Consider the following 16,911-nt stretch of genomic DNA (forward strand, 5'->3'; position numbering starts at 1 on the left):
AGCACAATACGGCACATATAGTTAACAATAGTTTATTGTATATTTCAAAATAGCTAGAAGAGTGGAATTGGAATGCTCCTGACAAAAAAAAGTGATAAATATTTTAAATGATGGATATCCAATTACCCAGATTTGATCATTACGTATTGTGTGCTTGTACTAAAATACTACATGTAACCCCTAAACATGTACAAGTATCATGTATCCATAAAATTTTTTTAAAACTATTTATGCTTCAGTATTCTTCTTTTTACACTTAAAGTAATCAGATATTTTTGGAGAAAAGGAAGATAAAGCTTATAAAATATAAATGGCATGCATATAATGCATATTAATTATGATATTAGCATTAAAATATGTTGATGTAATCTACATACAATTTTTTGTAGTTCTTTTTATGCACTAGCAACAAAGTAAAGAAACAACCTAGGTCTCATCCAACACATCTTTCCAAATCCAGTCATAATTATGTTATTTTAAAATAAAAGATTTCATAAATCATAAGCTATTTATCTTTAATCCTATACATTAAAAAATACTTGTGATAATTTGATATCATAAAGTGGGGGAAGTATTTAACAGTTTACCCTCTTCAGATATCTTCTTGATTAATAAATAGTAAGTTTTTTTTCTTTTAACTTTTATTTTAGGTCCAGGGGTATGTATGAAAGCTTCTTATATAGGTAAACTTGTGTCACGGGGGTTTGTTTACAGATTATTTCATCACCCAGGTATTAAGCCTAGTACCCAATAATTATTTTTTCTGCTCCTCTCCCTCTTCCCACTTCACCCTCAAGTAGACGGCAGTGTCTGTTGTTCCTTCTTTGTGTTCATGAGTTCACATAGTTTAGTTCCCACTTATAAGTGAGAACGTGGTATTCGGTTTTCTCTTCCTGTATTAATTTGCTAAGGATAATACCCTCTAGCTCCATCAATGTTCCTGCAAAGGCCGTGATCTCATTTCTCACTTCTCATTTTATGGTTGCATAGTATTCTGTGGTATATATGTACTGCATTTTCTTTATCCAATCTGTCATACTAAGTTATTTATTATTTGTACTTATTTGGTATTATACCAGGTTCTGATAATTCACTGTGATTTACCTTCATTTTGTTCACATGGCTTTTGGTACATCATTTTCAGAGAAGTAAAATCTATGTAAAAAGCAAAATTAAACTTAATGGCTGCAAGTTTCAAAAATTAGCACCTCTGATTAAGGCAGTATCCCAAGCATAGCCTTGATTCTGTACCTGCTGTGTTGCTACAGATGGAAGTAACATGATATACACATGAGTATAATTCATTCACATTGAAAAAAAAACACCATTCAGATGAGACTATGGTCATAGATCTCTTTGAATAGCATCCAGTGATAACTAAAACCATTGTCTTTCCTTGAGGATAGTTAGTCAAGATGACTAGCAAAACCTTCTCTGAATGGAACTCAGGTTAGCTGGGCTCTGGTGAGATAGGATGGTGTTTCCATAGTAAGGCCAACATTGAAAGCCACATCCACATGTACCTATGAGATCCATGATGAAGAATGCTAACAACTGAGCCAAATTAAGGTCTACACAGTCAGAGTTTTAATCAAGCCAGAAAAATTACAGCATACTAGCAGGAAAATCCATAGGTAAAGAAAATATTCCAACTGGGTCTGTTTCCTTTTTTTATCTCTAGGTGCCAAGGTGGCACAATTCATAGACTAAAAGGCTGCTGAGAGTTCAATCATCCAGCTGCTGAACAGGGCAAGGGACTACCATGGATAATTCAAATACAGCAATACTCTACTCCCTTTTTTGGTGTTTTTCTCCCCACCTAACTTTTCTTACATAGATACAGACTGAAACTATTATTCAGCTTCCCAACAACAATATAAAAAGACCAATGCTTCCATTTATGCATCTACTTTTATAATGTCAATTACTAACAAGAACCTGGATAAGCTTATGTAAAATAGTAGTAGGTAGCACTTCTACGGTGTCTTACATTTCTTTGTCATACATTATGCTTTATTTTCTGTCCTTTATTAGATTTTCTTAGTATGAACAATATTTTCATCCTTTATCATTTAACCTGAGGCAGGTCTGACTCTGCTTTCCCATAGATAGTTTTTCTAAGGTGTTATCAGTAAATAATACTTATAAATTGCTTTAAACAGCTTAAGGGCTTCCATTTAGAAATGTTTAAATAATTCAAGGTTAATAAGATTCATCATACTCACAAAGAGTATCTCGTTGTGGACAAAGCTAATTTCTAAATTTTATTCAGCCCTAAGTGACACCAGTAGCAAATCAGCTCTGAGCTTAATACTACTGGCAGCTCTAAATGAAAAAGAAATAACATTACTCAGATCCAGGTTTTTTAAAATACATGTTATGATTCACTTACATTAGTTCAGTTATTGATGCTCAGATACTAGATATTGGATTCTCTTTCAAACAACAAAAGAAGCTGAGAAACAAAGTTGCAGATATTTTTAAATGTCATGGTAAAAAGTCACAATGAAATGTATTTTATCCTTGTTTCAGTGGATGTTTCTAATTCTCATATGAAAGATACAATATATTCCTATCAGAAAGATTTTCTCTTGGCAAAGTTTAGAATTCTGAAAATAGTCTTTTAATAAAACAGTACCCACACCCTCCTAAGCTGTAGCACCAAAATAACAGCACTGTGATATATTATTCCCTTATGGTAACAGACCCTGTTGAAACTGAACTGTAATTTGGCACACGACATTTCTATACTAATGTAATGTGACAATGTTATTATGTTCACTCTTTTTCATATGATCATAGCCATATTCGTCTTCTCCAACCTGACGTTAAATTAGCTAATGTGGTTACATTCTATTCTGGACTACTGGGTAAAAGCAGAAAAGGATTACTGTGTAGCATACTGGTGTGAGGATGGTGGATGACTATGTAAGCATTAATAGGTGATACATAAAATTTATAATGAATATAAACTTTTAGCACAGACCTGGCACATAGTAAGTGCTCAGTAAATGGTTACATTCAAGAGAAATTTCATAAATCGCTACACCATACACTGTAGCACAGCACACTGTTCCTTACAATTTCGAAAGAGGGAAAAATAATGTCAATCTCAGAGAATAAAGGAAGTTTCCATGGGACAACACAGTTTAAGTAGAGATTGGAAAGGAAATTACATTTCTTCAAGCAGACACAGTGAAAAGAATGCATTCCAGGTGGAATGAATGCATTTTCCAGGTGGAGAAATTAGCATAAGCAATGGTGAGGAAATTGGAAGGTGTAATGTTGCTCAGAAAACTGTGAGTAAGTAAATTGGTGGTAATATGCCATATGGACAAGGTTCTGCAATAGATAAGTATGAACATGAAGGTTAGGGTTAGATCATCAAGGTCTATGAATTCCACATTGACTAACTTGGAAAGTAGTATTGGACACTGAGGATATACTTTAAATTCTTGTACAAGATTCATGCATCTAGCAAGCTTTGATTTAGTGAGTTATTACAATTATCATGCTATAAAATACCACTGGGCTTATAAACCAAGAAAACAAAGAAGAATATTGTTCCTAAGAGAAGCATACAGTCTTATAGGGAGATAAGAGTAAACATAAGTAACTATAAGGAGAAAGTGATGGCCAATTAAATAGCATAAACCAAATTCTATAGGAAGCCAGAGGAGAAAAAATACTGCCTCTGGATAAGAGAATTTGGAAAGACTGATGAAATTGAAACCAGGATGAATAGAAAGAGAGAGAAAAAAAAAAACTGCTAGAGAGGCACAGAACGGATTAGAAGAAAGAGGAATAAGAAATGGGAGACAATTAAGAAATTATATAATATACCAGAAAAATTATACAGAGGATCTAAATTTGGCATTGATATGGAGGAAAACTTGAGGTGAGTATACGACACCATCTTACACATACACATGCATATCCATATACACGTATGCACAGAACAATTGTTTTTGTCAATGAGTAGGTCACTTAGATGGCAATTTTCCAGAGGAGAAAGGGTTTCACAAACATATTTCTTTAAAAATAGCCTTTGGCATCATTTTGCATAGCACTTCTTTTTGAAAGATTCCTTTCAGTTCAATTAATTAGTATGATTTATCCAAGATTACATTTACAAGCTGTAAAGTATTCCCATCTTCCCATTGTTAATTATATCTCCAGGCTAATATAAATAAATTTTTCTAGTTACCTTAACCCACTCTATGAAACTTACCAGAGAGATGACATTTAGAAATTCTAATCTGGGGGAGGGAAGGTCTCCTTTGTAATGTGGCATGTTCTGTCCCCCATTAAAAAGTTTTGTTTCTATTTTCTTTTTTGTTTTCTATTTAGTTGGAGGCTGCAGTCACAGAATTTATGAACAAATAACTAAGTTAGAGATGAAAATTTCGTTAAGAAATGAAATGTCTTAAATGGGTTTATTTTAAAAGAAAAATCAGCTCCTATACAGAAAAGGAGTTTCTTAAAATCCCAGGAATCACACTAATTCTATTTGTGCATCGTATAGAAAAACAGTGAGATGTAGAGACAAGATTTATTTTGATCAATTTAAAAAGTGAGAAAAGTGTTTCATGCTATTTCTATTGCTTATTAATTCCATGTCTTCAAAGTAACAATATCTAACGTATCTTCTACCAATTGTAAATGATATAAAATAAGATTTGCTTTTAAATATTGATGTGTACCTATGTATTCTCACCACTGAAACTTCAACGTACAAGCCAAGGAACCATTTCACATTTTCAGAAAACCCACTAAGAGGTAATGATTTAATCAAAATGCATGTATTCTGGGAGCTCTCTAAAGTAATTTTAATGCTGATTTGTGCAAGAGGCATATCAGGAGACATATTTATTGAATGAAATTTACCTATTTACAAGAAAATAACAAGTAGTCTTATCATTGTCATCACCAGTACTATCACCCGCGAGCAGCATTAAAATAGTTTTCTGTAAAAATGATTGGAAGACAGCATGATACTTAAGGTTGCATCTTGATGTTCCTTTAGGAAAAGTCTTACAAATACACACATAAAATTATATTCTTTATATTTAACTGGTATATGAGGATACACAGTCTGCCACAACCAAATGGCAACTGTTTTGTAAAACATGGAAACTAGATTAAGCAAAGTTTGGCAGAAAAAATTCTTTAGCAACATGAAAAATATTTTCACACCAAAAAATTCCCTCTCAACTACCACATGTAGTCATACATCTGTCAGGATCATATTCAGGATGAAAAATTTGCCATAATAAAATCTTAACAGATATTCAGGCTTGTTATTGTCCTTGAAAATAAATTCATGTCATTTTCTGTGAGGCAGGAACAAAAGCAGGTAGTAACTTCTCCATAGACATATGTACATATCCTTATGAAAAGCACAGGTAAGGTTGCTTTATATATTATGTATATATATTTATTCAGACTTTATGTAAAGTTATTTATATAACCCAAAATGACATTATTGTTTTTTAAATATGATTTGGCTTGCAGAAATACAGTGTTTGCAAATGTATGGTATGAATACACGTTTATTGCTTCAGGCTTACTGTAATTCTATGGGAAATGAATCTAGTAAAATGAAGAACAAATATTTCTCCATCTACGGTGGCATGGTTGTTAAAACCCTCTTCAACATATGATTTTACTCTGCATTGGTTGTGTCTTTTTTTCTACAGTCAATATTTTGGAAAGGAACCCTAAAGACAGCAGGTAAGTTGTACTTTATTGCTAGGGTGCAACAAGTCAGTTCAATGGATTACTGTAGGCTGACCCTGTCTTCTACATTGTGATACACTTTCTGTTGACATGAATAGTCTCAAGTAGACAAAGGTCAAAATGAACAAGCTCTACTCTTTCTTTAAATCCACATTCAAATCCAGCATCTGCTGCAAAATCCAAACCTTCAATCATGACATCTTCTATTCCATCATCCTGTAGCCATAGCTTAAATGTCGTAGCATTGACAACATAAAGCACGTATTCTATTTTGTAACCAGGAGAATTTGTCAGGAATATTCTTGTAATATAGCAGAATGCTATGTTTTGTATGAAATGCTTTTATCATTTTGATGACGTGCTACAAATCAGGACCTATTTGAACATTAAGACACAAAACTTCACCTTATAGACCAGTTAATTCCATCTTCAAACCTCCACTCCTGTGATATAAATCAGGCACTAGCAGATATGCCATGATGTAATGTGCATGTTGTGTTTTATTGTCGTGCTTATACTGCAATACTTACAGGATTTTAAGGAGAAAAACATAAGTTGCTAAGATACAAGGGAGAGTGCCTGAAGGACAATGTTTGAATAGATATATTTTTTAAAGTAAAAAGCAGCAATGGGTTTAAAGAGATGTACGCAGAGGAAAAAAATGAGACCTGTAACTGTTCACTAAAATTACAGCCCTCGAGACATAATCATAGTAAATTAAGTACTATTTAATATAAAATAATATGAAGGTTCTTTCAAAATCTAAGGGAGAATTGCCATATATTGGAAATAAAAACCATTCTTTTGAACAAGGTAATCATTAGTAACTAAAAATAAAACAATAAACCTGAAAACCAAAGAATCACCATCATCACAGATTTAGCCACTAGTATCCTTAATTAAGAATGAGTATTTCAAAACTAACCTTTCTGTAGAAACAACTGCTTCTATGGGTTATGACAGTTCAACTGACTCAGAATTAATATAAGGACTCTCAGTGTTAGACTTTAGATATCAAACAGTAACTGGAAGCGATGATGAGTATCAGTCCATACTCAGAGAGGTACTTACGGTCATTGCAGAGTGGCCCACTGAAGGAAGTCATACTACAGTCACAGCTGAAGCCATCCCACTGTTGCAAGCACACACCTTGATTGGAACATGAGTCCTCTTGGCAGGTTGTGCTGGGTCCTGCAAAACAATCGAAAGGAAACTTGGGTTTTATAAAAAAATCCAGAAGTGTTTTATACATGAGCTAGATCACATATAGTAGTTGCCAACAACTCAGATGATATGTCCAAACTAGTTGTGAAAATTCTGGTTCACACACCTGAATTAGGAACTGAGAGGCTGTAATACGAAGGTTTTCTTAAGTTTCAAGTAGAGGATATAATACATTATAATCATAAACTAAACCAACAAATAGCAAAAGCAAGCACATAGCTTCTAGTATGATTATCGTAGCAGGTAATCTCATTCCATCTTCAATAATTCTTTGTCGACATTTGGATTTTAGAAAATGAATGGATCTCCTTAACTTCCGACCAATGAATAGAGACATAATGAGAAATGGAGATTGTAACTTCATGAAATCGAGATACGATTGGCAAAATAACTGAAGAGAGTTATGCAAAAAATGCCCTAGAGGTTTCAGAAAGATAAAGTTATGATTGCTGGGTGTTTTGGATAGGTATGTTGGCAAGTATCAATTCACATGCTTTAACAATTTCATGCAATTAAACATAAAATTAAAAACTCCATATAAATGACATGCCCCCATTTAACATACAAGTAAAAAGAATGCTAGTCTATTTCTAAAGAATCATAACTAGAACACTGAAAAACAAAGAACTAAAGAAAAAAAAAGCATGATCAAAGCACTAAAGGCAATCACTATACAAACATATTCAAGACTGAAAGCCTTTATACAAACTATACTACAAAATTAGGCTTTTTGCACAATGTTGAAGAAGGGAAAAAATGAAATCTGAACCCAAATAACAGTTACGGTAAAAATGTAAAATATGTTATTTTAGGGTTTCCACTGTGTATTACGGGGTTTCAGTCTTGTTTTGTACACACAGGGCTATCTACCTTGCAAGTCAGCTTTCATCAATGCAACTTTGTCAGCAAAATAAAAAAAAAGCAAAATATATTAAATGTTAGTAAGCAATACTGAAATGGGGCAAACACAGAAGAACGTTCAGATTCAAAAGGCATGCTGCTGTAAAGGGGGAGAAAAATGCTATGTAGAGCAAACAAATTAATACTAACAGCCATAAATCTTAAGAGAAGCCAAAAATGAGAAAGCGGTAATTTATTAGAATTTAACTGTACATATGTAAATATATATAATGGTTAATTGAGCCGATGACATGTAATGAAGGAAAATTAAAGGAGCCTTTATATGTTTCCTCTCTTGGATAGATATGAATGCATTACCAAAGTGACTGTGTTGCTTATTTGGAACATGCAGCACCATTCATCATGTGCAGATACGGTATAGACTATGATCACTAGCAGGCAATTACCCCTTTCTATGTTTTTCCCTCTAGATCTTTTATCTTGCAGTTGCAATTAAGGCTTCAAACTGTAATGCCAGCCATTCACTGACAACAGCTGGACTTTAGAGTGACACCAAACACCAAACCAAATACTGCACAAATGATACTGTATATCGCTTCAAGTGGATGAAGGAAGTAGTAAGGCTGGAAGAAACCAACTGCAATATAATCCCTCATAAAGGAATTTTCTTTATAAAATTTCCACTTGTAGTGTTTATCCTTGAACTTATAGATTGGGTTTATACCACTTACAAATTTCAGAGTTACATCTGTATTTTCTGTACTTTTACAATTGTCTTCAACTCATAAACTTCCCTGTGAATAACTGGTTACAGTAAAACCTCACTAATAAGAACTATCTTAGAGAGGGGTGAAAAGAGAATACAGTCTATCTAAATAGCTTTAGAGTATAAACTAATATATTTTCTAGTAAATAAACCTAGAGGTTTTATAAAAATAGAAAAACAGACACCAGCTAAATAGATGCTATTAATATAAAATCGAGAGCCTCTGAGGTGCCTGCTTTAGTGAATAAGTTAGAATTATCGGTAATTATACTTTATATAAATTGATGATTTTGAAAAATGGCTGCTAAACATGTACCTTACCATTACATTTCTATTGCAAATTTTTTAAGAAAGGTATTCTTCATTGAATGTTATTGAATTTAGTCTAAACTACAAGAAGTCACAAATTCAGAAACCATAAAATTATAAATCTTAATTCCATAAAAATAATAGGTATAATAATAATCAAAACAAAAATAGTATTTTATATAAGTAGTAATAATAATAAGAAGAACTCCCAAGTCCAGGAAACCTGAAGAGTTGTAACAGTTTTTTTCAATTTAGTTCTTTGTAACAAAGAACTAAAAACCACTAAACTCAACTTAGTTCTTTGTGTCAAGAACTAAGAACCTCTTAATTCCTCAGTTTTAATTTTTGTTCCAAACTTTGAGAGATAAATGGTCTACTGATCTTTATCCCATGTCAAGAGACCAATAATAATTACCATATTTTTAAAAATAAAATCTCTCAAAGCAATATTCCTTCACATATTTCTTCCAGTATTAAGCAAAGAAACAGGGAGTAATACAAGCCTTGTTTGGGTCAGATGCCATTTTATCAAATATCTATTTGCTCTCTGACCTGCAGAGCAGAAGAAAAGATCAGCAGCAAGAACTAATGAAGATCCAGATTTTGGTTTTTGTTTTTGCAAATATTATCAGCAACGCAATTAAGAAATAATGCTAAATCCTAAAAATAGTAAAACTGCAATCTTAGAAAAATAATCTGCCCATATCGTAGAGCAGCAATTCAGAGTACCTGCCAAGCCTCTAATGGCAGCATACAGACATGCTTTATTTTATTTTCATTATCACAATAGTCTTTTTATATTCAGGTATTACAAGACAATGCATGCCTGTGCCCAACAAGACACATTCTTCGAAGTACTCACCTTCTAGAACAATGTTTAAACATTGACAGGCATTACACAAGATAGAGCCTTAAACTTATTTTTCTTTTGAGTTATGTAATATTCTTTTTATTTTATCACTGAATAAAATTGGGAAAAAGCTACAAGGACATTTATATTAAGTTATTAAAGTTAATTATATGTTTAAAAGGGAAATAAAAATGAAGGTAGAACTGCAATTTCCAGAAACCAAAGAAACAACAGAAAAAGAGGTTAGGTGTCTTTGCTTTCAAGTAAGGTAAATTTGGGTTTGAATCCACTTATTAGCTGGGTGACCTTAGAAATGTCATCTTACTTTTCTGAGGTTCAATTTATAAATTAAAAAAAGACAATGATACCTAATTTATAGAGTTTTGATGATTTAATGAGATAGTACAGGTATCTAAATAGACTTTGAAAGGTTAAAATCTGAACTCTAGCTGAGGTATATTTTATAAATAAAATGAACTCACTGAAATATGTTAGAAATAAAAGGCAACAAGTGATTATTTAGGGAAGATCAAAAGCTTTTTGCAAATAAGCGGCTTAGAGATAAGTGGGTCTATTGGGTAGGAACAATGGAAAATCCTCACAAGATATTATTAGGTTATACCAAAGGTATGCTAAGTATTCCTATCAATAGGGAAGTTAAGTTATTCCAATGTGGTTTGGACCAAATTACATGAGCTAACAATCTTCAGAAAGATAATTTATTAAGTATCTATAATTAAATCACTAATCCTAAAAATGTGTGAATCTCATCAACTGTACCTATGACAGGTACATCTAAGATTATTCCTAGGAACTATACAGGTCAGACATAATGATAAATTAAAAGTTGTTCGCTTTGATGTTGGAATGAAAGATTCAGGACAGAAAGTAATATTCTAAGAGCAAAGAAAAAAAGCGGTGCCAGGGGGTGAGAATTATTAAAGCTCAGATACATAAAGCATAGATAAGGAAAGAACCAATGCCATAATTGACTGAGTGAGTTCAAACTTTAAATAATTGTTTAATAGGTAATTAATCATCTTAAACAAATTCCTTAGTAGATTATGCTGATAAACAATAGCAAACATCATTACTGCAAATGCCCTTTGTTAATAGATCTTGCTTCTCTTAATCCATTTGCTTCCGCCCACTCACTCACTAGTGACGGGGGTCCTGTGTGTTGGCCTCTTGTTTTCTATCTCATTGGATGTTATCTATCTGCTCTCACCATCTCTTGTAGGTGAGAAGTCACATACCAAGCAACTTGTAGAAAGGCCTATTTTTGACAAATATTTTTCATAAGAGACTGCAATACCTCTTTCTTTAAAAAATAAAAGAAAGTAAATCGACACATTCTCACTAATTAGATCACCTCCAACAATTATGTTGTCCCACATTCTTGTGTTCATCCACTAATGGGAATTGATCCCCTTAACAATTTTGTGTCTCTTACTTAAAATTAGCTAAAAGGGAAAAAACATAATTTCCTTATGCATTACAGACGCATTATGCCAAAATATAAAGAAATATACTAATAACATTAAAAATGAACTCAACTCCACTTTCCATTAATAACCTTATCCTCTGATATTATTACAAGACAGTTTGAATTTCACCTAACATTTCATGAAAACATATGCTGCATAGAGGGAAAAAAACTTATTTTCAAATATAAAATTTCTATGTACTTAGGTAATTGCTAAATATAATGGCATTATTTTGGCTGAGAATAAGCGATTCATAATCACCTGGGGGACAGAAATTCAATTTTTTTTCTTCTTCTTCTCCCATATAAAATCTCCTCATAAATCTAAAATTTTCAAAATGACCCAAACTGTGTTCAATATTACAGGAGAAACAGCAACACATCCAGAGACACAAAATTCATGATAATGTGATTAAATTACTTTTATGGAGGAAAAATTTTCTCAAACAAACTGAGGTGTTGAAGTGAAAATTATCTAAAATGAAAGTGGCAATCAAAAAGTACTCCTACAGATCTTGGTCTGATACAGAGCAGAAAAGAACAGAAGATAGTTCAGTGCACTTCTGATGTATGGAATATTAGCCTAGGGTAAGACAAGAAACCTGTTTTTGCTAAAACAAACTGAAAATATACAGGATACACTGTTTCTGCCAGGTACAAACCATTGAACAGTGCTTTGAGAATGGGGTATCTGAACTTTATCCTCTTGTTATATGCTATTGGCATATAGATTTTTATTTTAAAATACTTGTTTATTTCAGTAGCTTTAGGAGTACAAGTGGTTTTTGGTTACATGGATGAATTGTATAGTTGTGAAGTCTAGAATTTCAGTGCATCTGTCACTCAAGTCTTTTACATTGTACCCAATAGGAGTTTTTCATCACTCAATTTCCTTCCCACTCTCCCAGCTTCTGAGTCTCCAATGTCCGTTATGCCATGCTGTATGCCTTTATGTACCCATAGCATAGCTACCACTTGTAAGTGAGTAACATGAAGCATTTAGTTTTCTAGTCCTGAGTCACTTCACTTAGAATATTGGCCTCCAGTTCCATCCAAGTTGCTACAAAAGAAATTATTTGTTCTTTTTATGGCTGAGTAGTATTCCATGGTATATACATACCACATTTTCTTTATTCACTCATTGGCTGATGGGCACTTAGGTAGATTCCATATCTCTGTAATTGTGCATTGCGTAGTGATAATATATTTGCACATGTGTTTCTGACATAGTGACTTGTCTCATCCTTAGCAAACTAACACAGGAACAGAAAATCAAATACTGCCTATTCTCAACGATAAGTGGGAGCTAAATGATGAGAACAGATGAACACATAGAAGGGATCAACAGACATGGGGAATACTGGAGGGTGGAGAGTGAGAGGAGGGAGAGGATCAGGAAAAATAACTAATGAGTACTAGGCTTAATACTTGAGTGGGAAAATTATCTGTACAATGAACCCCCATGACACAAGTTCACCTACAAAACAAACCTGAACCTGTATCCCCTGAACTTAAAACAAAAGAGAAGGTAGATATTAAAAAATGAGCACAAGTTGATTAATACTTGCTGGAGTAATATTTGTTTCATGCTATACAGCAAGCATTGTAGAACTGATTAACAAACTAATCAAGTGTACTATATAACTCAAAAACTTAAGTTTTATGAGATAACAAATTGAACACACGAATAAGGATTTCTACGCCCAAAGAAGGTATTTGACCAGTTACCAGAATTTTGCTAGATAGTGAGATTTGTTCTCAGGTATAGTTGAAATTAGAATTATTTAGGGTGTGATGACAAAAATCAAGTACCTTCACATCCTCTCTCGATCTGTCCATTGCAGAAAAGGGCATCTGAGATGAGATCCGGAAGCCGTCCATTTAAATCAACGGATGCCAGGCAGCCTTGAAAGCCTTCTTTGGCATGTACAAGTTTTGGCAAGGATTTGTATGTTTCTTTAGCTACTCCTCCTATATATAGGTCACCTGTGAGAAGATCAAAGTCTGTTAACAAAAGTATCATGTCGTTGACTTTAAACACATAGCAGGATGGAGAAAAAACAGGGAGGTTTAATTTTCATTAAGTTAATAAAAAAGTAAATTTGTGACTAGCTGCTTTTTTCCAAAGTGCTAAACAGTAGAAGTGTTTGAATAATATACTGGCACTAGGAAACATTTCTAAAAACTATTTCCATAGAGAACTAAAATAGTTCCATATAATGTGGCCAAATGGAAGGAATGTGGGCTAGCTATAGAGATGTATACATCTGAGTTGAAATACAGGCCTCATAACTTAAAAACCTTGAAAAATAATATATATATATATATGTGTGTGTGTGTGTGTATGTGTGTGTATATATATATATATACACATTCTAGAGTCTCTGATTATTAGTATCATTGTTTCTAAAATGGAACAATCAAAACCTATCCCATAGGGTTTCATGAGGATTAAATGAGACGAAATATATGAAGCATCCGTCAGAGCAGAAGTATGCAATGCATATACAGTCAACAGGCATTATTTGTAAATTCGCCTTCTGCTGAGAGATCGCTGTGTCTTTCACTTCATCAGAAGTTCAACAAGTTTCTTTTTGTGTCTAAAGCCACCTTCTATACTAGACTAAAACCCATTGTCCTTGTTTGCACCTCTCTTGTTCAGTAACGTATGTAATAATCTGTATATAACTGAATATTACATCCTTCTTCAGGTGTTTATTTTTTTAGGCAAAATCATACTACTTTCAATTTTTAGGTTGTTTTGAAATCCGTTAACAAGTTTTCAACTTATTTTTCTAATTTTATTGCAGTTTCTAATGGAAAACATTGCTCAGCTTTGTGAACTTTTTGTCTCTAGGTTTGGGATTTCCCAACTTTATGGACAATTACCTAAAAAAAAAAAGAGATTTCAATCTATGTTTGAGTCTTTCTTTTTCTATTTCAGATTATTCACCATATCTGGACAATATTCAATAAATATAATTAACTGACTTTAGTAAACATTTTATCAATGTAGAACATAAGGAAGGTGACCTCAAAATTCAGTAATATACTGCTACAGCTCCTGTCTACATGTTCTGTAACATACACTTTTTAGCTGCTTCTCCAACTTACGTTTTCATTTGAACTTTCTTTCTCATGTTAACCATTCTATTCAATGTCATGTCACCTGGTGCATTTTCCCCGGTATAACACAAAAATCCTGCAATCTTAATGTTCACCTGGGCCCTCTGTGTTGTCTCAATGGGACTGGGAACAAGGAGAACTAATATACAGACTATGGTATCCTACCCAGAAATATCCTGTCTTGGCCTCCCAACTTTCCTTCTCATGGTAACCATTATATTTGACTTCATGTCACTTGGTACATGTCTCCCTGTATAACACAAAAATCCTGCAATGTTAATGTTCACCTGGGCCCTTCTGTGTTTTATTCATGGGACTTGGGAACAAGGAGACCTGATACACAGACTTGGCCTGTTACCCTGAAATATACTGTCTTCTGCAGGCACTCATTAAACAGTAATAAGCTAACATATTCGTTTGTAGGTAGGGTAAAAGCAAACCACAGATATAACACTCTTGAACTGTATTGATGAGTAAATTGAAATACAGGAATCATGTGGTGTACTCACAGTCATTTAACCTTAAAAACTGAGAACTTAAGTCCTTGACCTACTAACTAAAACTATAAGTTTTATAACTAGGATGCAATCGATCCTATATAATTTACACTGAAAGTACTGGATATATTTACTTCCCCTCCTTTTAAATGAAACAAAGTCTACTGGCTATTAGCCATCATCTTTAATATTAAAAGACAGCATGGTTTTGGTCAGAGAGGGGATACTATTTTTGAAGTATTATTTGATTTTTCTTCCATATTTCTATTTTGCCCTTTGTTTTTGCTCTCACTTAAATTTCAAGCCATTGTATATTAGTTGCCACAGAGAAAGAATATGAATCAGAAATCAAAGATACAAAATTAGCTTTCTGTATTTAAGTCCAAAAAAACCTAGACCTTTTGAGGAATGAAATAAATACACATTGGAGTTTACATAAGAAAAGTAAAGCTTTCCTAATCCTCATTCAGGTAAGCAGGAGATAAAGTCGGAAGAGCCTAGTTGTGCAAACATAGTCATTGGCGAATGCCAAAGAGGGCACTGATTTCTAATTTCCTGGGTTCTGGTTAATCTCAGATAAGTTTCAAGGAGTAATGCAAACCTCTGTGCATTTCCTCAGCAGAACTAAGAGACAGTAGTGAGATCTCTGAAAAGAAATGGCTGCACTGTAGACTATCTAAGAGCTTAGAGAGTCTCACAGTACTTTCCATAATCCTCTGTGCCATGGGAGCTATAGAAGAATTTCTAGAGTGGACAGAAATAGCAAAAAAAAAAAAAAAAAAAAGTCCAACCTGAGGAGGTCATGCATACAAGAATGAAGATGCTGGGTTTCAGCTCAGTGAGCACCTGAATGCTGACTCTAGACTATTTAAAACAAGCTTCCATGCCACCTTTCTTTATCCACCCCCCCAAAAAAATGAGTACAGCGGAACTTCCCCCATTGAGTTATTTAGATAGGATGCCAGAAAAAGAAGAGAACTAAAATTGCCTGAGATTGTACTTCACTAACTCAAAGAATCAAAGCTAAAAATAGAAACCAAAGTGAGTTATAGAAAAACAGAAAAGTTACCATTTCTTGTATATCAGAGATTGTGGGCTGAGATTTATATTTTGACATGTCAAAGAGCAATGCAAGGAAATACTACCTACTACTTTCATTTGTTGAACAAAATTTGTTAGAAAATTTCAGCTCTCCTTCAGGCCTAATGAATGTAGTAGAGAAGAGTGGGGAATTGAATGAAGAATTTCTGGCACAGCTTTAGACTTTTCAGATGTAGAACTTAGTAATAAAAATTATATATGGAATACTATATATTTGTTAATCAATCTTCTTCTGTCTGATTTTAACCTCCTGGAGGAGAGAGGCTGTGTCTCCCAGAATGCTTAGTACTGGGCTCTAAGCATGGTGGGCACTCAATAAATACTGTCAGCCAACTTATGGATTGAGGTCACAGTAGAAAAGAATAAAAAAAGAGGAACAGTAAGGCAGCACATGGGGAGAATGTTAATTCTAACATGCACTAACTGACTTTCTTTTCCCACCTCCTACCACAATCCCTGTGTTTTCTATTAGCAAACTTACTCACCTGACAATGCTGTAAGGATTATTGAAGAGAAGTAGTAACCTTTCCCTTGAGTTACTAAAGAGCGGAAAATATCAATCCCAGCAGTGTAGGATATAAGCTTCAAACATACCAAGGTAGATGAGGTTGGCTTTCTAAATAGGGTACTCATTCTCATTTTCATTACCTAAGGTGTACTTAGCATCACCACTTAGTACTGTTCATAAACTCTTTCATATAGCAAATAGTGGTCGAAAGTCCCTTGGTGGGTTGCCACATGATGAGAACAAAGAAACTCCTTAAGTGGTCTGAGCCCTGTATACCATTACCACTTGTCAAAGATGCAGCTTCTCTTTTTGATCTTGAAGTGATGGGGAAATAAATGACCCATTAGCGCTAATGGGCCCTTGCAGGTGAATTCCTGTGCATGTGAAGAAGGATATACTTAATGGCCCTGTGTGTGAACAAGAGCCTGGATGGGCAACCGGTAA

The 16,911-nt window shown here is 33.7% G+C and overlaps 1 protein-coding gene across 24 annotated transcripts in view; it reads right to left on the bottom strand.

The window, feature by feature from the left end:
* The window catches only part of NRXN1 (neurexin 1), a 1,142,110-nt gene that overhangs the window by 560,976 nt on the left and 564,223 nt on the right, over positions 1-16,911 (bottom strand). For 13 of the 24 annotated variants that reach the window (XM_064364076.1, XM_064364070.1, XM_064364075.1 and 10 more), the window contains 3 exons: positions 13,048-13,221; positions 7,834-7,860; positions 6,811-6,930 (listed from right to left, as the gene is read on the bottom strand). In XM_064364076.1, coding sequence (XP_064220146.1) covers positions 6,811-6,930; positions 7,834-7,860; positions 13,048-13,221 — 321 coding nt within the window. The remainder of the gene's footprint in view (positions 1-6,810; positions 6,931-7,833; positions 7,861-13,047; positions 13,222-16,911) is intronic. The other 11 variants (XM_021675805.2, XM_021675804.2, XM_064364083.1 and 8 more) reach the window with 1 other exon arrangement.

Source organism: Aotus nancymaae, unplaced genomic scaffold (assembly GCF_030222135.1).
Source record: "Aotus nancymaae isolate 86718 unplaced genomic scaffold, 86718_ANA_hifiasm-v0.15.2.pri h1tg000057l, whole genome shotgun sequence".
Lineage (NCBI taxonomy): Eukaryota > Metazoa > Chordata > Mammalia > Primates > Aotidae > Aotus > Aotus nancymaae.